The sequence below is a fragment of the Rhinopithecus bieti genome, unplaced genomic scaffold, assembly GCF_001698545.2.
Source record: "Rhinopithecus bieti isolate Rb0 unplaced genomic scaffold, ASM169854v2 scaffold_77048, whole genome shotgun sequence".
Classification (NCBI taxonomy): Eukaryota; Metazoa; Chordata; class Mammalia; order Primates; family Cercopithecidae; genus Rhinopithecus; species Rhinopithecus bieti.
In genome coordinates, this window is record NW_016828325.1 from 120,867 (window position 1) to 143,405 (window position 22,539).

The window sequence follows — 22,539 nt, forward strand, 5'->3', positions numbered from 1 at the left end:
TCTCTACTAAAAGATACAGTAAACCTAGCCGGGCAAGGTGGCGGCGCTGTATCCCAGCTACTCGGGAGGCTGAGGCAGGAGATGGCATAAACCCGGGGGGCGGAGCTTGCAGTGCGCTGAGATCCGGCCACCGCACTTCCCAGCCTGGGCACAGAGCGAGACTCTGTCTCAAAAAAAAAAAAAAAATACAAAAAAAATTACCCAGGTGTGGTGCGCGTGGCCTGGTAAGGTCCCGCTACTCAGGAGGCTGGACGGGAGACTCGCTTGAACCCGGAGGCAGAGATGGCGTGAGCCGAGATCGCGCACTGCACTCCAGTCTGGGCCGACAGAGTGAGACTGTCCTCCAAAAAAAACAACCAAAAAAACAAAAAAAAACCGTTCAAAATGCCAACCCAGCTCTGATGGCGTCCGGCCGCCAGAGAGCCTGGGGCGGGGGATAAACAACGGTCTGGGCTGGGAAGGCGGGGTTTGCCGCGATCTCCTCTCAACTACGACCAGACCAAAAGCGCCGGCGCTCCGCCTTCCGGGCCCGCCCTAAACCTCCGACCCCGCTCCCTGAGGGTCCGCCCGGCCCCGCAGAGAGCCAGGCCTGTGTGGGCCGGAGGTCACGACCCCGATCCCGACCGTCCCGCAAGCGTCTGCCCCTTCGTGGGCGGCCCCGAGCATCGCAACCCCAAGGAGGGCGGGCGGGGGGTCGAGCTCTCGCGAGGTTTTGTCGAGGGGTGACGGTTTTGGCGGCTCGCGGGAGAGTGCGGGATGCGCTCGAAAAGGAGGGGGCGGAGGGCCCTAGGCGGCCGTTTCGCGCGGGGACCGTGCGGGAGGGAGAAGCTGTCGCCCCTAGAAGTGCCAGTTCCACCGCGACTCGCGCAGCGGGAAGCTGAGACTCAGCCACCTCGTCCTCCGGTTGCGGGGGCGGTGCGGGCAAACGTCGCGAGGAGAAGAGGACGGCCTGAGCAAGGTGGGCCGGGGACGGGGCGGGCGCGCAAACCTCGCGAGGAGAGGCGGTCGAGCAGGAGGAGGGCGGGGGCGGGTCGGGGTCGGGAGGGGCGGGGGGCGGGGTCGGGGTCGGGAGGTGGCGGGGGGCGGGGTCGGAGGGCGGGGGGCGGGGCGGAGGCGGGGGCGGGGTCGGGAGGGCGGGTCGGGAGGAGCCGGGGGGTCGGGGTCGGGAGGAGGCGGGGGGTCGGGGTCGGGAGGGGCGGGGTCGGGGTCGGGAGGGGCGGGCCCGGAGCCCCCTGCGCGGTGCGCAGTACGCGGTCCCTCCGGAGCTCCATGTCCACGCCCCGCTGCGGTGGGAACGGCCGCCCGCTCCCCGCAGGTGGTCATCCGCCGCCTGCCCCCGGGCCTCACCAAGGAGCAGCTGGAGGAGCAGCTGCGCCCGCTGCCAGCGCACGACTACTTCGAGTTCTTCGCCGCCGACCTGAGGTGAGGCCCGCCCCGAGGCGAGGAGGAGGAGGAGAGGGCGGAACCCAGAGCTCTGCGCCGCTGGCCTTCTCGTTGCCTTAAGCTCCTTACCGTGATTTCTCCTTCATGGGAATCGTGTGAACCTTTTGAATAAATTACATTTCAGTAAAACGTGTAAGTCCTTTCAAAGAAAAATAGCAACAACAAGGAAACGCAGATGTGGTTTGCATTAGAAATGCGGATGATTTTCAGGCGGCTAGCGCTTAGGAAAACGGGTGCCTTTGAAAGGACCAGCGTTGCCCGCCCGGCGCCTCCCGGGCCTCCCTGCCAGGACGCGGACGGGGCGCTGCGGGGCGGGGCGGGAGGGCGCCGGCTCTTCCTGTGGCCTCCACGCCCGTGCCGCAGCCAGTGCAGCTCTAAATACCGGAGAGGGTCCCCGGCGCCGCGCGTTCCCCTGGGAGTGCGCCCTGGCTTTGCCTTAGGGTTTCAGCCTCCGAGGACCGGTTCTGGGCAGCGCAGAAGGGACCTGAGTTCTGCCTCGTAAAGTTAACGTTTTGCGTTTGTTTTTGCTAAAGAATATCCAGGTTGTTACAATTAACTGAGGTGATTTGGCACAAAAGTTTTATCTAAAGTGGTTTGCTGTGCCCAGAAAAGGAAAAAGAGGCTAAAATAATGGAGTATTGTATTTTTCACTAACCATTTTCACTGTTATCTCTTATTTCAGTCTTTATCCTCATCTCTACTCAAGAGCATACATTAATTTTAGGAATCCTGATGACATCCTTCTTTTTAGAGATCGTTTTGATGGATATATCTTCCTTGACAGCAAAGGTTGGATTATTGGTTTTTAAAAATCGATTATAATCTCTAGGTATACTAATGAAGTGTTGCTAGAATATCCGTGTTTTTATTATTATTATTTTTAGAGACAGGGTCTTGCTCTGTTGCCCAGGCTGGAGTGCGGCAGCCACAATCACGGCTCACTGCAGCCTCACACTCTGGCTCAGGAGACCCTCCAGCCTCCCAGGTGGCAGGGACCGCAGGCGTGTGCCACCACAGGCGTGTGCCGCCATGATCGACTGATATAAAAAAAGTTTTGTAGAGACAGGGGTCTGTCTCACTGTGTTGCCCAGGCTGGTCTTGAACTCCTGGCTTCAAGTGATCCTCCCACCTCAGCCTCCCAGAGTGCTGGGATTACAGGTGTGAGCCACAGCATCTGGTCTGTTTGTGCGTTGTAATTAAAAAGTTCTCAGACTAAAGTAAGATGGTAAATTTTGATTATGTTACTGTAATTATGTGCAGATATTAAAAATGGAAATTATTTAATTTTATTATTTAAACCAAAAAAATTCCAGAAATTCTGTGTAATAGTGACAGTCTATTTATGTATTATCAGAGAATGAAGGTTTTCATGAGTGAGTTTTTTGCATGAGAGAACTCTATCTTTTTGGGTTTTAAAACTAAATTATTTTACCTGTTTGATAGGAATTTTCCAAAATGTATACTGACTTCTATCTTCCTAAACAGCACCCTTCATGACTGTACCATTTATGATAATATCACCAGGAAGTCACTGAGTGCTGTTAAACAGCTTTGCCTGCGGAGACAGCAGTCTTCACCTCTAGCCTCAATAGTTCCCTTCCCGGTACTTACAGGGTTCTGCTTTGATCTTTTCCCCTTCTCCTCTCCTGTCAGGCTGTCTGCTGTTGTGTTCCTGGCTGTCAAGTTTGTGTACCTTTCACAGCAAGTTGTTTTCTGCCCTCCCCTCCCCGGCCACCCTCTTCACACTTCAAGCATTTTGACACTGATGAGTGTTTTCTTTTTCTCCACTAAGGGGTAAGGACTAGAAAGATTGTTACAAAATAAGCATTAGCCAAGCTAGTTCCTGTGACCAGAAGCAAATGTGGTGCTTGAACTGACCTTTGTGTTCATTGCTCATTTATTCAGTAACTTACTCAGCTTCCCTTTTTCACTTAAAAAATGTTGATGGGCCGGGCACAGTGGCTCACGCCTGTAATCCCAGCACTTTAGGAGGCCAAAGGCGGGTGGATCACGAGATCAGGAGTTTGAGACCGGCCTGAGCAACAACGTGAAACCCCGTCTCTACTAAAAATTCAAAAATTAGCCAGGCATGGTGGCAGGCGCCTGTAGTCCCAGGTACTCAGAAGACTGAGACAGGAGAATTGCTTGAACCCGGGAGGCGGAGGTTGCAGTGAGCTGAGATCATGCCACTACCTCCCAGCCTGGGCGATGGAGTGAAAAACTACGTATGTGTATGTACGTATATATATGTGTGTGTGTGTATGTAAAATACATGTAACATGGCCAGGTGTGATGGCTCACTCCTGTAATCCCAGCACTTTGGGAGGCTAAGGTGGGCAGATCACTTGAGGTCCGGAGTTTGAGACCAGCCTGGCCAAGATGGTGAAACCCTGTCTCTACTAAAAATAAAAAAATTAGCCAGCCATCATTGTGTGTGCCTGTAATCTCAGCTACTTGGGAGACTGAGGTATGAGAATCACTTGAACCTGGGAGGCAGAGGTTGCAGTGAGCCAAGGTGTCACTACATTCTAGCCTTGGTGACAGAGCGATTCTCTGTCTCCAAAAAAAAAGTCACAAAATTTATACCGTACTGTTTTCCACAGCAACTGTGCCATTTTACATTCCCACCAGTAGTGAGCAAGTCCGTCCTTATTTCCGGTTCAACTTTGTTGTTGTTGTTTAGTTTTTTAAATAGAGACGGGGTCTCGCTAAGTTGCCCAGGCTGGTATCGAGGGATTTCCCCCACCTTGGCCTCCCAAAGTGCTGGGCTACAGGCGTGAACCATCGCCCTGCCGTTGTTTTGATGGTCTCTGGCCTAAGCCTTTGCTTTTGATGTCATATGCAAAAACCCATTGCCAAATCCATTGCCATGGAGCTTTTTCCCCTGTGTTTTTTCCTAAGTGTTTTATGGTTTCAGGTCTTATATTTAGGTTTGATCCATTTCGAGTTACTTTTTGTATATGGTGTTAGGTAAGGGTCCAACTTCATTCTTGTCGCTATGGATATCCAGTTTTCCCAGCACCAGCTGTTGAAAAGACCTTCTTTTCCCCATTGAATGGTCTGGGCACCCTTTTCAAAAATCAGTTGACCAAATATTACAAAGGTTTATTTCTGGGCTCTGTATTTTATTCCCTTGATAGATGTGTCTGTGTGGTGGTACCACACTGATTAGTTTTAGCTTTGGAATCAGGGACTATGTCATCTGCCATTGAATGAGTATCCACTGTGTGCTAGGTCTTGTGGGTGGAGTGGTGACTTGGACATCATCCCTGCTGGTCCAGTGCTCTACTGTCTCCCTGATTCTGACTTTATTCTGGATAGTGGAGGTTGGCACAAAAATGTCTCCCAGATAAAGGAGTTATAATTCAGTCACTGACAAGTCTAAAAATGACTCAGTGGGTTTAGTACCAAGGTAGCAGTGTTCCATTTGATGATTCGGCATATGGCGGGTTCTCTTAGTGAACATTTCTCTTTGTATATTCATTTTTTCCCCACATAGCAACAAAGTTAGTTTCTAATGGTTTCCATTCTCTACTTTTATCAGAAGCAGATTTCACCTGGAATATTCTATAAAGCCTTTGAAGCCCTCAATTTTAGCCATGGTGTCTTCTAAGCAAAGTAATTTTCTTGAACTTAAATAACAAATTGATAGTTGAATTAACCTTTTAAAATAAAATGTAAAACGTAGTTAAGAAATCTGATTATTTAAAGGTATTCCAACAATACATTATTTGGGATGGGGCTGGGGAGGTCAGGTTTATTGAGGTGTGAGTTATATATGGTAAAAGTCACCCTTTTAAAGTGAACAATTGGATGAATTTTGAACAAATTCAGTTACACAACCACCACAACATGATGGATTGTTTTGTTTAATAAATAATTGTTCTTCCTACCATGAGTTCATCCTTGTTTTAGTCTGGAGTTTGCTATGTTAAGGTTGCAGGTGCTTGAAAGTGTAATTAAATTGTAGGTTTTTAAATGTTTTTTTTTTTAATCTCTTACTGGAAGGATGAATTATAGTTTAAATAGTAATAATACATTGTCATTGTTACACTTACTCTTTAAGTAAGCTAGGTCATTATTTTGCAAAATGAATGTAGTAGAATTTCAGAATGGCTTCTGGAACATGTTTCCTGTTAAAAGGCCTAGAATATCCTGCAGTGGTAGAGTTTGCTCCGTTCCAGAAGATAGCCAAAAAGAAGCTGAAAAAAAAAGATGCCAAGACTGGAAGCATCGAAGATGGTGAGCCCTTTCCAAGTGCTACATTATGAAGCTGCCAAATTAAGAACACTAAGCAAATGTAATTCTCCTGTAGATGGGAAAGATTATATTTATTTTCTTTCTGTTTTTTAATGTCTAGATCCAGAATATAAGAAGTTTTTAGAAACTTACTGTGTGGAGGAAGAGAAGACCAGTGCCAACCCTGAGACCCTGCTGGGGGAGATGGAGGCAAAGACAAGAGAGCTCATTGGTCTGTTGTGCTCATTCTCGTTTCTTTATTGAGAGATTTACTCGTAGAGGATATACTTTTTTTTTTTTTCTTGATTGTGATAACAAGTTGAAACTTGTTACAGGCTTGGCAGAAATGTAGAGTGATTTCCAGTTTTGACAAAAGAATGGCAAGATGGCCGCATGGGAAAATATTTCTGGGCATTGGCTGATGGAGAGCACGTGATTTTTTTAGTTATGATCCTTTTAAGTTATGATGCTTCCGAATGAGCAGTGGAGAAGACACATGAATGGTATGTGCCTGACGGCGTCAGGGAAAGCGCGTGTGTCACAGAGTTGAAGTCAGTGGTCACAGACGGATGCCTCAGGAGCCCATAGGAATGAGATGTTTGGCTCGTGGTGAGGTCATCTTGCTGCTCTTCCACAGCAATGCCAGGCTCCCTTAGCCAAGCCAAGCCAACTTGTGGATAAGCCCAGCCAGAGCACAGAATCGAGTTTAAATCCAGCCTTCCACCCCATGCCCACAAGTCGTGTACTTTAGAAATAGTTCTCAGTAGCACTGACATGAAAATCAGGCAGACGGTTGTGGTTTAGTCCCAGACACACCTAGAAGTGTTTCTGCTCTCTGTGGATCTCCTTTCCTCAAAGCCCCTGTTCTTCACCCCTCACCTCTCCCACCCAGGCTGTGCCCTGCCCACCCATCAAGAGGAGTGTACTTTGGGAGGCCAAGGTGGGCGGATCACAAGGTCAGGAGTTCGAGATCAGGCTGGTCGACATGGTGAAACCCCGTCTCTACTAAAGATACAAAAACTTAGCTGGACATGGTGGCGGGCGCCTGTAGTTCCAGCTACTCGGGAGGCTGAGGCAGGAGAATCGCTTGAACCTAGGAGGCGGAGGTTGCAGTGAGCTGAGATAGCACCACTGCACTCCAGCCTGGTGACAGAGTGAGACTCCATCTCAAAAAACAAACAAAAGAAATTGATGTGTCGTGACAGCCATGTTGTTTGTCTCCCACCACATAAACTCCCTCGTTTGGTTTCCCCAGTGGAACTACATTTTCATCTTCACGGTTGCAACACAGAAAAGTTCAGGAATTTGTAAATGTTGATTGAATTAATAAGAAAGGTCAATGTTATTGAAATAGTTCACTCAGTTTCTTCATTTGTCTAGTAATAAAGCTTTTTTTTTTTTTTTTTGAGACGGGGCCTCACTGTGTTGCCCAGGCTGAAGTGCAATGGCACGATCTCGGCTCACTGCAACGTCTGCCTTCTGGGTTTAAGCAATTCTTCTGCCTCAGCCTCCTGAGTAGCTGGGATTACAGGCACCCGCCATCATGCCCAGCTCATTTTTATATTTTTGTGGAGATGGGGTTTCACCATGTTGGCCAGGCTGGTCTTAAACTCCTGACCTCAGATGATCCGCCTGCCTCAGCCTCCCAAAGTGCTGGGATTACAGGCGTGAGCCACCACGCCTGGCCGTACGTAATGAAGCTTTTGATCACTAAAGTAAACAAGATGTGCTGAGGCTGCATGCTGCCTGGGCACTGACTCTGGGACTCAGCTTGGGGCCAAGTGGTAAACAGGTCGCACAAGGTCTCTGCCTGCCATCGGGATGACAGGTAGGAAGCAGGAGCGGGAACAGCCCAGCCAGGGCCCTTCAGTTTGTAATCAGTGCCACTGATGTGACAGTGGAATATGGGAGGGAAAGAGGTTGGGAGATGGTGGTGGAGCTGGAGCTGAGACTGGCTGCGGGAGGGAAAGAGGTCAGGAGATGAACTGAGACTGGCTGTGCTGAGCAGTGGAGGAAGGACGCACCAGGGGCAGGGCTGGCGGCTGTCACTTTTCACTGCACGTGCGGATTGCAGGCTTGTGGGGCTGGCACACGTGGGTGAGGGCAGTGTGGTTGGAGGGTCGGGGCACTGTGCAAGATGTTTAGATTCATTCCAGGGCAACTGGAAGCCACTGGGGGAGTGGCATGGTCTGATTATTTGTCCCCATCACTCTGGTGGTGTCACATGGCATAGATTGTGGATGCCAGGAGATGCGCGTGTGTTTTGGAGGTGGACTGGACAGGACTGACAGATGGATAGGGTGTGGGAGGTAAGGGAACAGGAAGAATTAAGACTCCAGGGTTTGACTTGAACAGATGGGTGGATTGTGGCACCATTACACACAAGGGAAGACGAGGGTAGGACAGTATTGGGGGCAAAGTCGAGACCAGTGATGAATTTACATGAAGTTCCTTTTCAGCATGTTAGTGACTGTTACAGCTGAGTAACTAGCGAAAAATAATAGCATATGGGAACAGTAAATATTTAATGCTTTTATATCATTTTTAGCTTACCGTGGAATATGTATTTTGATTTAGGAAGGACATGAGAGACTTAGACATTAGAGACAATGCTAGTTTGAGCCTCATTCCTTATTTCCTTTTCTTTCTTTCTTAGTTAAATTAAAAGGATAAAGTGAGTTGTTGTGAGATGGATTTTACTAGGGGGTGGTTTTTCTGTAAGTTTTAGGTCACAAGATGCGTCTTTCCTGGCAGTTGGAATCTGTATGTTCTCCACTTAAGAACTTGATAAATTGAAGAAGAGCGAGAAGAAGTAAATTAGATGTTAATTACAGGCCTCACCTCCCTGCCCCTCCCATTTCCATCTCACTTTGTTTTAAATGTCCCCTTGCATAGGATTGGTCACTTTAGGGCTGTTTTGAGACATACCTTTTTGGGGCAGACACGTGGCTCCTGCCGGGGTGGGGAGAGGGAGGCGTGTCCTGGCACCTCCCGAGAGTCTGCTGCACAGCCAGTGCTTTGCCAGAGTTGAACGAACGAACGAACGAACGAACGAACGAACGAACGAACGAACGAACGAACGAATGAATGTGGCTTAGAATCCACCATCCCTGATGGGAACGACTAATTCATTCCAGGACTTGGCTGTAGAGTCTTCCTTGTTGTTGTGATTGCTATTTCTACATATTAAAAATTGAACCTTGGCTGGGCGCGGTGGCTCACACCTGTAATCCCAGCACTTTGGGAGGCCAAGGCGGGCGGATCACGAGGTCAGGAGATTGAGACCATCCTGGCTAACACGGTGAAACCCCGTCTCTACTAAAAAATACAAAAAACTAGCCAGGCGAGGTGGCGGGCGCCTGTAGTCCCAGCTACTCGGGAGGCTGAGGCAGGAGAATGGCGTGAACCCGGGAGGCGGAGCTTGCAGTGAGCTGAGATTCGGCCACTGCACTCCAGCCTGGGCGACAGAGCGAGACTCCGTCTCAAAAAAAAAAAAAAAAAAAGAATCAGGAATTAGATGTCTACTGTGTATAAAATCGTTGATACTTTCAAATTACTTGACGTGATAGTGATGGAATAAAAACTCCGCTGGAGACAGTGTGGGGTCATGTAAATTTAAAAGTAATGATATTGTACCTTCTTTATTTTAAAGATCAAATTGAAAACAAGTATTTAAAATAAATCTTTCTTTAGGAGTTAAATACTATATTACAACTTTTGTGTTTTAGCTAGAAGAACAACACCTCTTTTGGAATATATTAAAAATAGAAAATTAGAAAAGCAGGTAGGTCTGGCCTTTACCTCATGAACATCCTCCCTGCTGCTGCCGTTCTCATCCAGGCGGTTTATATACACACCCTTCTATGTCTTTAGAGAATTCGAGAAGAGAAGCGAGAAGAACGGAGGAGGAGAGAGTTAGAAAAGAAACGTTTGCGGGAAGAGGAAAAAAGAAGAAGAAGAGAAGAAGAAAGATGCAAAAAAAAAGAGACAGATAAACAGAAGAAAATTGCAGAGAAAGAAGTAAGGATTAAGGTAATTCTGAGGAAACATTTCCTTTTCCAAAATAGTTCTGCTATAGTAATTATACTTTTTACATATCTTAGTTCTTTAGAATTTTGAAAACATTCTGAATTAATCTAATATTGTGTTGTTATTTTTTTCATCTTTTCCATCCTTCCATCCTACAGCAGTGGTTTTCACAGTGTGTCCTGAGCCTTAGGAGTCCTCAGGCTGCTGTTGGGCGCCTGTCCTCCTGCGTGTGCAGTGGGGAGCACACCCCCACGGGAGCCCCACGCTGGCACACGTCGGGCTGCTGCTGACACTGTCTTTTTTTTTTTTTTTTTTTTAACTTTCCAACTTGCATTTTTGGTTCAAGGGCTACATGTGCAGGTTTGTTACGTGGGTAAATCAAGTGTCTCTGGGGTTTGGTGTACAGATAATTTTGTTACCCAGGTAGTCAGCACAGTACCTGATGTTTTTCAGTCTTCACCCTCCTCCTATTCTCCACCCTCTATATTTTCCTTTTTAAAAAAGTTTTCTGGCTGGGCATGGTAGCTCACGCCTGTAATCCCAGCACTTTGGGAGACCAAGGCGGGCAGATCACGAGGTCAGCAGTTCGAGATCACCCTTACCAACATGGTGAAACCCTGTCTCTACTGAAAATACAAAAATTAGCCGGGTGTGGTGGCAGACGCTTGAAATCCGAGCTACTCAGGAGGCTGAGGCAGGAGAATCGCTTGAACCCCGGAAGCAGAGGTTGCAGTGAGCCGAGATTGTGCCATTGCACTGCAGCCTGGACAACAGAGCGAGACTCCATCTCCAATAATAATAATAATAATAATAATAATAATTTCCTGGCCTGGTACAGTGGCTCACACCTGTAATCTCAGCACTTTGGGAGACCAAGGCAGGCGGATCACTTGAGGTCAGGAGTTTGAGACCCGCCTGGCCAATATGGTGAAACCCTGTCTCTACCAAAAACACCAAAATGAGCCGGGCGTGGTGGCGGGTGCCTGGAATCCCAGCTACTCAGGAGGCTGAGGCAGGAGAATTGCTTGAATCCAGGAGACAGAGGGTGCAGCGAACCAGGATCGAGCCACTGCACTCCAGCCCAGGTGACAGAGCGAGACTCTGTCTCAAAAAAAAGTTTTCCTGATTAAAAAGTACACGTTTGAAAACCACTGGTTTTGCCTTTCTGTGTGAAGGCTGACTCATAGAACCGGGTTTTATCATTTCTTTTGTGGTAGCACTAATGAGTTTCTGTATTTCTTGCTGATTTTTTCTTGTGACTGATACATTCATTGATGAGGGTGGTTTAATACATAGAGGGAATTTTTCTCTGTGTGAAATGTGTTGGCCAGAATTGGGACCAGCCATTGTCTTCTCAGTACTAAACCTAGATTTAGAACTAAGGTATCACTCCATGAAGGATTTAAGGTATATTCAATATGACTTATTATTTATTGAATACTTTATATTCAATAAAATTGTATAAGGAAAAAAAAAGAAATGTCAGGACTTGGGGAAAGAAGATAGGTTAGGAAAGGGTGAGGAAGAGATCGTTGAACTATAGATTTGTTTCTGATACGGTCAGTCAAAAACAGAAAAGTTGGCTGGGCATGATGGCTCGTGCCTATAATCTCAGGACTTTGGGAGACCAGGGTGGGTGGATTGCTGTAGCCTAGGAGGTCAAGACCAGCCTGGGCAACAGAGAGAGACCCTGTTTCTATTTTTTGTAGAGATGAGGGTCCCACTATATTGCCCAGGCTGGTCTCGTACTCCTGGACTCAAGTGATCCTCCTGCCTCAGCCTCCCAAAGTTTGGGGATTACAGGCCTGAGCCACCGTGCCTGGCCTGGTTTAGCTTTTAATAAGCATCTGTGCTAAGTATGGGGGTCTTTCACTTCTAAATCATGTGGAAAATTGAAATTCTTTTAATGCCTGAAAAATGGAATCTGGGGAGGAATGCAAAAGAAGGTGTACCAACAGCTTAAAGACAGATTGCTCATGACTATTTTGCTATTTTTTTGTTTGGTTTTTGTGGGGGAGTTGACACAGGGTCTCAATGTGTCACCCAGGCTGGAGTGTAGTGGCACAGTCACAGCTCACTGCAGCCTCTACCTCCCAGGCTCAAGTGATCCTCCTGCTCTGCCTCCCATTACAGGGGTGCACCATCATACCTGAACAGCTAATTTTAAAAAAATTGTAGAAATGGGGGTCTCACTGTGCTGTCCAAGCTAGTCTTGAACTCCTGGGCTCAAGCGATCCTCCTGCTGCTGGGATTAGAGGCATGAGCCACAATGCCTCGCCCTCATGGCTATTCGTAATAAAGAGAAATATGGTTTGGGAGGCCGAGGCGGGCGGATCACAACGTCAGGAGATCGAGACCATCCTGGCTAACAGGGTGAAACCCCATCTCTACCAAAAATACAAAAAATTAGCTGGGCTTGGTGGCGCACACCTGTAGTCCAGCTACTCGGGAGGCTGAGGCGGGAAAATTGCTTAACCCGGGGGGCAGAGGTTGCAGTGAGCCGAGATCACACCACTGCACTCCAGCCTGGGTGACAGAGCGAGACTCCGCCTCAGAAAGGCTGGAGGCGGGCGGATCACTAGGTCAGGAGATCAAGACCATCCTGGCTAACGTGGTGAAACCTCGTCTCTACTAAAAATACCAAAAATTAGCAGGTCGTGGTGGCAGGAGCTTGTACTCGCAGCTACTTGGAAGGCTAAGGCAGGAGAATGGCGTGAACCCGGGAGACAGAGCTTGCAGTGAGCCGAGATGGCGCCACTGCACTCCAGTCTGGGCGACAGAGCGAGACTCCGTCTCAAAAAAAAAAGAAATATGGCACACAGACAGCTCAGCTGTCCTCTGAGGATGCTAAGCAGTGAGCTTATGTGTGGCCTTATGGTGAACACACACAGGCAAGGGCTGGGAGGGAGCACAGCTGCCCATGCACTCCGGTTGGCCTCTGGAAGCCTCACAGGGCGTAGCAGAGCTGGCCTGCTCCCCAGCTCGTCTCCAGCGGCTCTGGCCTGCTGGTTTCTCCTGAATGTACCAGCGGATTCCACCTTAGGCCTCCACAGGGACTTCCCCAGATGTGCCCATGGCTCTTTCTTGGCATCTGGTCTTAGTTCCTGTCTTGGCTCTGCAGAGAGTCCTCCTGGACCCTCCTCTTCCTGCGTCTGCTGCCTTACTCTCCCTTCGTGTGTTCGTAGCTGCTATCTGGGGCTATCCTATTCATTTGTTTCCTCCCCTTGACCACCATTGCCTCAGGTAGAGCATCAGGTGTGAGTTCCTTTAAGGCAGGGGCACCCCTGTCTCATTCATAGCCATTCCCTAGTGCCTAGCACAGGGTCTTAGTCCCTGATTCCTGCACACAGCTCCTCAGACCCCGGGCATCCACAGTAATGTGAGTATCTTATATGCCAATGAGAGGACTGGGGGCTGGAGGCCCCAGGCAGCTTCAGGATGGGGACTCGTTGGCAGAAAGACTAAGGCAGGACTAGAGGGTTGGGACGTTCAGTCCCATCCTAGCAGAGGGCAGAGGGCCTAGAGAGAGGTCACCAGTGGCCAGTGACGTAATCAATCACGCCTGTATCATGAAACCTTAATAATGCCTAAAGACAGGGCTTCCGGGGGCCAGGCATAGTGGCTCATATTTGTAATCCCAGCACTTTGGGAGACCGAGGTGGGTGGATCCCAAGGTCAGGAGTTTGAGACCAGCCTGGTTAACATGGTGTATAACCCCATCTCTACTAAAAATACAAAAATTAGCCAGGCGTGTTGGCGCACACCTGTAGTCCCAGTTACTCAGGAGGCTGAGGCAGAAGAATCGCTTGAACCCAGGAGGCGAAGGTGCAGTGAGCCGAGATTGCGTCCCTGCACTCTAGCTTGGGTGACAGCAAGACTCTGTCTCGAGAAAAAAAAAAAAAAAAAAGACGGGGCTTGCTGGGAGGGTTACTGCACGGAAGCTCCAAGCACCGCTGCGCCATCCCCCATACCCACCTTGTGTATTTTTTCCATTTGGCTGTTCCTGGTTGTATCCTTTATGATAAGCCAATTATCGAGAAGACAGTGCCTTTCTGAGTTCTATGAGCCATTTCAGCAACTTACCAAATCTGAGGAGAGGCCGTCGAGAACCTCGAAATTTATTGCTGATTGGTCAGAAGTTCGGGTGACACTCCAGGACTTGGAACTGTCATCTGAAGGGGGCAGTCTGTGGGTTCTGGTGCTAACTGTAGGTCGATGGCCTCAGCGCTGAGTTGAATGTGGAGCACGCAGCTGGTGCCGGAGAGGCGGAGAGGCAGAGAGGCGGAGAGTGGTGTGGAAAAAGACACGCAGTGTCAGAAATGTTGTGAAAACAGTTCCTAGGCACTCAGAATATTTGTTGAGTGGGTGGATGGAGATTGGCACTTCCCTGTGGCTCGCATTTGTTACAGACGTGTTACTGTTGCAGTTTTTATAAAAGATGGACAGTTACCGGAAAGGAAATGTGTAAGTTCCCAGATTCCACGTAGGCAGAATAAGAGGATGTTCACAGCTGACGCAGGGCCCACCCTTGATGAGAAGCTGCGTCCAGGGCTCCACCTTTCATGATGCGTTGCGTTCCCAAGTGAGCGTGTGTAATTGAATACGTCTGTGTATGGTGTTGCTGTGCTGCAAGTTAAAGTATGTCCACTTTATGAGTGAGAACAGAATTGTCGGAAGTACACCTTCCATTTCTGTTCTACAAATGATCAGTCTGTGGTGCTTCCATTGCTTTTTTGTTTTGTTTTTCTCCCTTTTCCCAAGTTAGCTGAGGTGCTTTACTTTCAAAAACTGTACAGAGAGCAGGGAGAAAGGCCCAGGGACATACAGGGCAGATGAAATGCGTTGTGGCAACTTGTCCATTTATTCTGTTTCAGGAAAGAGAATCATCAGTGTTTTGAAAACTATATTCTAAATTATCAGTAGGAAGCAACCTTTTAAAAAAATTTTTTTCCTTATTACAAGATTAATGCTTGTCTGTTTTAGGAAAACTAGACCCTATAGATGAAAGGAAATAAAGTCATTTCAGTTCTGCCATCTAGAAATAATCACTATTGGCCAGGCATGGTGGCTCACGCTTGTAATCCCAGCACTCTGGGAGGCCAGCGTGGGTGGATCATGAGGTCGGGAGTTCAAGACCAGCCTGGCCAAGATGGTGAAACCCCATCTGTACTAAAAATACAAAAATTAACCAGCCACGGTGGCAGGAGCCTGTAATCCCAGCTACTCAGGAGGCTGAGGCAGGAGAATTGCTTGAACCAGGGTGGCAGAGGTTGCAGTGAGTGGAGATTGAGCCACTGCACCCCAGCCTGGGTGACAGTGAGACTTCGTCTCAAAAAAAAACAAAACACAAAAACTACAAAAATCAGCCAGGTGTGGTGGCACGCCCCTGTAGTCCTGGCTACTCGGGAAGCTGAAGCAGTGGAATTGCTTGAACCGAGACGAGATTGTGCCACTGCACTCCAACCTGGACGACAGAGCGAGACTCTATCTCAAAATGGGAAATAATCACTATTAACACAGTGCTGCAGAGCCCTTTAGATGGTGGTGGTGGTGTGTGTGTGTGTGTGTGAGAACATAAATAGACGTGGGGGCCGGGCACAGTGGCTCACGCCCAGAATCCCAGCATTTTGGGAAGCCAGGGTGGGTGGATCACCTGAGGTCAGGAGTTCGAGATCAGCCTGGCCAACATACTGAAACCCCATCTCTACTAAAAATACAAAAAATTAGCTGAGCATGGTGGTGGGCGCCTGTAATCCCGGCTGCTTGGGAGGCTGAGGCGGGAGAATCACTTGAACCCGGGAGGAGGAGGTTGCAGGGAGTCAAGATCGTGCCACTGCACTCCAGCCTGGGCAGCAAGAGTGAAACTCCGTCTCAAAAAAAAAAAATTAAACAGGCGTGGTGGCACATGCCTGTCGTCCCAGCTACTCAGGAGGTGGAGGCAGGAGACTCGCTTGAACCCTGGAGGCAGAGGCTGCAGCGAGCCGAGAGTGCGCCACTGCACTCCAGCCTGGGCAACAGAGCAAGACTCTGTCTCAAAAAAGAAAGAGAAGTACAAGTGGGGTTGTGGTGCATGTTCTGTTTTTTAGCCCTTTATTCATTACGTGAACATCTTTGCATCACATTAACCAACCTTACTTTTCATGACTAAAAATACTTCATTCACTGAATGTTCCACCATGTATTAAACCAAAAACCTCCCTTTTGGACCGTTAGCTCTAATTCTTTGCCATGCAAACATTTGGCTTCAATATTGGGGTATATTTGTAATTATTTATTTAACAGCTTCTTTTAAAATGTGCTCTTGAGGTGCTATTTTACTAACACTGTAATTTCTCAGCTTCTTAAGAAACCAGAAAAGGGAGAGGAACCAACCACAGAGAAACCAAAAGAAAGAGGAGAGGAGATTGATACTGGAGGTGGCAGGCCCGTGGAAGGCTCACTGGAGGAGTCCCAGGAGACGTGAGCGTGCTTTTGTTGTTACGACCGCGTCAGCTCCCAGTCATGGTGACGTAGGCCTTGTCAATACGAGTATGCCTGTTTCACGTTATTCTTGGAATCCCAGACTTCCCAGGGTGTGGAGTGCACATTAGCCTTCATTTCCCGTCAGCATGGCAGGAACTTAGTGAACTCGCCTCGTCTGCAGTCTCAAGTCTGTCTTCAGATGGGGAAATTTCTTCTTGTCGTTTGCTTTGCTTTTCCCTCCATGTCCTCCTTTTACTCCTGAGCCATCTCCTGGATTCCTGCTGTTGCATGTCAGGTCTTCAGGATCTGTCTTCCCAGTCTTTGTTTGTTTTCTGTTTTTTGTTTTTATTTTTCTCTGTGTGTGTGTGATATCTTGCCCTTTGCTCTTTTAGCCCCCTTGCAATTTATCTACAGAATTGCATATTTGGGAACCCCATCTTTTAGGGCTGGCAGATCTTTTGTGGTAGAGAAACAGAATTGTAAGTGCTGTGATCCTTTGGTTGAAGCTGTCCCTGGCTCCTCTGGCTGTGGGTCTTGACCAGCAGCTTTGACTGTGCACTGCGGGTCCTCCCTTTTTCTTTTCCTTTGCTGCTTATAACAGTGCAACTCTGTGGAGGGAGCAGCTCTGTGGAGGGAGCAGCTCTGTGGAGGGAGCTCATCTGCAAAAGGGACAGACACAGCAGCATCTGCCTGGTGGGCCAGAGAGACCAGCCAGATGCCAGTCAGGGGAGATCTTGTCCCTCTTGCTCCTGGCACCCACCATCCTCAGGACCCCGGGCACCTGGGCTTGCCTTCCCCTCTGGGACTCCTGCCCGCTCACCACATTTCACCACCCACGGTCTCCTGGTGCCCAGGGCCACTTGGCTCGCAGGGAATGGTGGACGTGGGTTTTACTTGGGAAGACTAATGGGATTAGGCCACCAGCTTCCCAGAGTCACAGTCGTAGGGGTGATTTCTCACTGCCTTTCTTTCAGAGTTGATGAAGTATTCTTTCTGCTTCTTGGGGGTTTTGGTTTATTGCTTTGTTTTTAAAATTTATGTCTGATTATCAAATCCATGATTGTGAAGCACTGGGTTACGTTAAGGGTGTCGTTACTGTGACTGTTCATGACACTGCCACGTGTCTGGTGTGAATTCGTGCTTGGTTACAGATCCTTATGGTCCCCACCAGCCCTGCCAAATGAGCGAAGCAGCCATTTATTTACTATTCATTTAATATTCTGATAAATGCATAAAGATAATTAATCTGCCATTATTAAATGTCAATTAATTTTACTCTGCACATCATGATGGATACAGCCACTGGACCACTTTAGTCTCAGTCACTTTGTAGAAAAGAAGGTTTATTTTATTTTATTTTTGATAAACAACGTCTCGCTCTGTCGCCCAGGCTGGAGTGCAGTGGCACGATCTCGGCTTACTGCAACCTCTGCCTCCCACATTTGAGCAATTCTCCTGCTTCAGCCTCCTGAGTAGCTGGGATTACAGGCATGCCTCTCCGTGCCTGGCTAAATTTGTGTTTTAAGTAGAGACGGGGTTTCTCCATGTTGGTCATGCTGGTCTTGAACTCCTGATTTCAGGTGATCTGCCTGCCTTGGCCTCCCAAAGTGCTGGGATTACAGGCGTGAGCCACCATGCCTGGCCTAATTTTTGTATTTTTAGTAGAGACGGGGTTTCGTCATGTTGGCCAGGCTGCTCTCAACCTCCTGACCTCAAATGATCTGCCTGCCCCTGGCCTCCCAAAGTGCTGGGATTACAGGCACATGCCACCACACCTGCCTAATTTTTGTATTTTCAGTAGAGAGGGGGTTTCACCATGTTGACCAGGCTGGTCTCCAACTCTTGAGCTCAGGTGATCCCACCCACCTTGGCCTCCCAAAGTGCTGGGATTACAGGCGTGAGCCACCATGCCTGGCCGAAAGAAGATACTTACTTTGGAGGGTTAGTGAGAATTAGACAATATGTATAAAAAGTACCTTAGCGTGAGGCATATTGTCTATCTGTCACTCAACTGAAATTACAGATATTATTACTATGATTTATTCTTCTTTGTAGTGGTTTTTGTCAGTGTCTGCTGTGTGCCCATTGCAGTGCAGCCTCAGCAGTGCAGTGCTGACACGGGCCCCTGTTGTCTGGGAACCAGCGGGCTAGAAAGGAGGGTGAGCAGCCGACCGGCGGTTACTGCAGTCGCTGATGCTTGGGTTGAACCACAGGTCACGCAGCAGCAGTGATAAAGAGTACAGGGATGTGGAGAGATCTCAAGAAAAAGAATCTGAAGCACAAAGACACCATGTGGATGACGGCAGGAGGCACAGAGCTCACCACGAGCCTTACTGGCTTTCCAGAAGGAGTGAAGATGAGCAGAGATGGGGGAAAGGACCTGGCCAAGACAGAGGGAGGAAGGGGAGCCAGGACAGCGGGGCTCCGGGGGAGGCCATGGAGAGACTGGGAAGAGCGCAGAGGTGTGACGACGGTCCGGCACCCAGAAAGGAGCGACTGGCAAACAAGGTTTTTATTAAACCCAAAAAGAAAAATCTGTCTGGCTGTCTTAAGGTCCAGGTTGCACACTGACCGTGTCACCCGCACTTGGCCTTGTGTCTTGGGAAGCTCATTACTCCTGAAAGTCAGATCCTAGAGTGAGACTAGTCGCCATCTTTTCTCAGAGAGTCCAATTATTTTCACCAGGAAAAGAAAGATTTTTTTTAGTATAAAACTAACACGTTTGTATGATTCACTTGAGAATAAGATTAAATTTTCCCTTGAGACAGGAAGGAAAGTTTTAATATTTCATGGAGGTTTCTTCCACATTATCAACAACATTCTGATGATTAGTGAATATTCCCGTGGCTCACAAACACTGAAGTTAGTTCTGCACAGACGCTGAGCACAGGACTGTGGTTACCCCCTTAGCCAAGCAAACAGCTTTTTTTTTTCAGAAGTTTGAAGCTGATTTTTGTTCAGATTGCGTTTTCCCAGCGCAGCACTACAGACGGCATCACCCTTCTGGCAGCACCAGGCCCCACCCTGGCTCCCAGCAAACTGAGGGCTGCCTCGGGTTCGCATTCCCACTCACCTCCTCCCCATGTCTAACCTCTGGCAGCCACTGTCTGTTCTCTGCCTCTGTGATTTTGTCATTTCAAGAATGCTGGATGAGTGGAAACACAGTGTGTGAGCTTTGAGAGTGGCTTTCTTCACCCAGCCTAATTCCTTGCAGATCCTTCCAGGTGGTTGTGTGTAGGAACGATGTTCACTTTTAAAATGTTTCAGTGTAGCCAAGTGTGGTGGTTCATGCCTGTAATCCCAGTACTTCGGGAGGCCGAGGCGGATGGATCACTTGCGGTCAGGAGTTTGAGACCAGTGTGGCCAATATTGCGAAACCCCATCTCTACTAAAAATATAAAAAATAGCTGGGCATGGTGGCGCGTGCCTGTAATCCCAGCTACTCAGAAGGCTGAGGCAGGAGAATCACTTGAACCTGGGAGGCGGAGGTTGCAGTGAGCCAAGATCACGCCATTGCATTCCTGCCTAGGCAACCAAAGCAAAACTCTGTCAAAAAAAAAAAAAATGTTTCAGTGAAGTCGAAGCTGAAAGCCAGAGGAGAGCCTTCTTGTCTTCACCCTTGAATAAACACCTCTAGAATACTCCACAGTTTTCTGGGGTTGCCTGGACCTTGAGGGGCACAAAGTACAGCCATGGGTCTTTTCGATAGGCAGTCCTCAGTCTTCAGTTGCCTTATTTTAGCAGTGGTGAATGGCCTGGTGCTCCCCCGAACTGAGGTGGGGGAGCATTTGCTCCTCTGCTGAGCCTCACAGTGCTGTGGTGGGAATGTGTGCAGGAGCCTCTTTCCCGGGAGCCTGGCATTTGTCATGTACTTCTCAGGTCAGGCTCCATGCTCCATCTGTGTACACAGGTACTGCCCTGGTAAGAAGCCAAAGTGTCGGCCGGGTGTGGTGGCTCACATCTATAATCCCAGCACTTTGGGAGGCTGGTGGGTGGATCACCTGAGGTCAGGAGTTCGAGACCAGCCTGGCCAACATGGTGAAACCGCATCTTTACTGAAAATACAAAAATTAAGCGGGCGTGGTGACACGCGCCTGTAGTCCCAGCTACTCAGGAGGCTGAGGCAGAAATATCACTTGAACCCAGGAGGTGGAGGTTGCAGTGAGCTGAGATTGTGCCGTTGCCCTCTAGCCTGGGCAACCAGAGTGTAACTTTGTCTCAGGAAAAAAAAAAAAAGCTGTGCATGCTGGCTCCAGGCAGCCTATCTCCACCCCACAGGAGCATTCAGGTCCAGGGGCCTGCTGAGCCTGTTCGCACCCCTCCCATTGGTCAGGTTCATACCAAGGAAAAGAAAATTAAGTTAAACCCCCTGATGGCAACCTGATGTGGGCTTACACACACAGTCCAGGAGGAGGTAAAGGTGAGCTGGTGAATCCTGGAGAAGAAGTATGTGAGATGTGCCCACATGGTCATCCTTGCAGCCCACACTTGGGCTCCTGGTGACTGTTGGAGGCTAAGGGTGCAGCTCTGCAGGGAGAGTAGGCAGGACGCGGGAGGCATGTGGAGCAGGAGGCTGCAGGCTTCAGGAAGCTGGAAGCCACCTTCCTCCTCTGCCACCCCTTCAGTGCCGGGGCAGGGCTGGTGGCCCCATCAGGGAGGAATTGTGCTGCTGTCGCTGCTGACGCTGGCCTTCAAGGCCACTCTGTGCTTCCCTGGCTGTTGCCTTCTTCAGGCCCTGAACAGTTACCCTTCATGGACTTTATGGGTCGTTTTTATTGCTTTGCCTCCAGGAATTTAATAAAATGATGGGATGGTGTTTTCCAAAAAGGGATCAGTTCAGTTTCCCTGCTGTAGATGCTAGACAGGGATAAGCCCCGTGGAAATTGCTTACCACTCACGTTAATAACAGTTTGAGTTCGCAGATCTGAAACCGTCTCTGAGGGTCCACATATCATTTTGTTTCAGGCTTAGGGACTGAGGTGGACATGTTTGAGTTTTCACCTCCCCAGCTCAGATTACAGGTGTTCTTGGTTTGAGCAGTAACATTTGCTCAGATAACCGACGTTTACATGGCTTCTTAAATTGCCTGAGAATGGCTGGTTTCTGAGAGAGTGCTGTGAAAAGGGCTGATTTTTAGCTGCCTGGTTGATTTTCTCTGGACAGTTCGTATCATCAAGTTCTAGAAATACAGGGAGATATTGACCCTTCTGTGTTGCCAGCCCTTGGAAGAGTAATATGCCCTCTTATCCTGGCAGGACCGGCCGGCCTTGCAGCTGTATGATCCAGGAGCTCGCTTCCGAGCGCGAGAGTGTGGCGGAAGCGGGAGGATCTGCAAGGCAGAAGGTTCGGGGACTGGTCCTGAGAAGAGGGAAGAGGCAGAGTGAGTCACTGGGTGCACCTGGCCTCCATGGACAAGCGAAGGAATCTCAGAAACGTGTAAATGACTCCGAGTGTGACTGGAAAGGAGAACTTACTCCTTACCAGGAAACTGGAAGCTAAAAATACAGAGGGTGACATAGAAACACGCAGAAACCATTCTAAAGAAAGTAGTGATCTTGTATTAAATTGAGCAGAATTCTCACGGATTTTACCCATTCCTGTTATACACTAATATTTGTTTTTCAGCCAAAACAGAAGATGATTTCCACTGGACAGTAGAAAAATATGTGTAAAATAGGGAAGAAAGTTAGTATTGGATCAGTGTGAGTCCTGAAGCACTTTCAGTGCTGTGAGAACGACATCCAGTGTGGGTTTCATTCATTTATAGGCAGAGGAGCTGTCCGTCTCTCATGCCTCTCGGTGGCCTCCGAGCCGTGGTGTCGAGTACAGAGTAATTCTTGTTTGTTACAGCCTCCGTGAGTCAGCCATGCCTGCAGAGTGTGCTGTGTTTTAGTCCTGGTAGGAATATATACCAGAGCTCCCACTGTCTAAAAACCGAACAGCTTCAACTATTGCCCTTTCAACAGTTTTGCCACTGACCGGATGAAAATGGTTTCACAATCTTTGGATGGATGCATTTGTGGTTTGTAACCATTACAGTTTACACCATGGTTTAAGAATTTGCCCAAATACGCGGTGGCTCAAGCCTGTAATCCCAGCACTTTGGGAGGCCGAGACGGGTGGATCACGAGTCAGGAGATCGAGCATCTGGCTAACACGTGAACCCGTCTCTACTAAAATACAAAAACTAGGCGGGCAGGTGGCGGCGCCTGTAGTCCCAGCTAGCTTCGGAGGCTGAGGCAGGAGATGGCGTAACCGGGAGGCGGAGTTGTAGGTGAGCTGAGATCGGCACTGCCTCCTAGCCTGGGCGACAGAGCGAGACCCCGTCTCAAAAAAAAAAAAAAGATTTGCCAAATAACGAATTTT

The 22,539-nt window shown here is 48.7% G+C and overlaps 1 protein-coding gene across 1 annotated transcript; it reads left to right on the plus strand.

Moving 5' to 3' along the window:
* The first annotated feature begins 401 nt into the window (after positions 1–401).
* On the plus strand, positions 402–21,765 carry UPF3A (UPF3A regulator of nonsense mediated mRNA decay). Its single transcript, XM_017864453.1, has 12 exons — positions 402–429; positions 580–749; positions 842–958; positions 1,316–1,422; positions 2,126–2,232; positions 5,587–5,685; positions 5,804–5,914; positions 9,411–9,466; positions 9,556–9,714; positions 16,049–16,170; positions 18,387–18,681; positions 21,429–21,765. The coding sequence occupies exons 1-12, from the start codon at positions 402–404 to the stop codon at positions 21,555–21,557; spliced, it is 1,500 nt and encodes a 499-aa protein (XP_017719942.1). The 3' UTR covers positions 21,558–21,765.
* Positions 21,766–22,539: the final 774 nt, after the last annotated feature.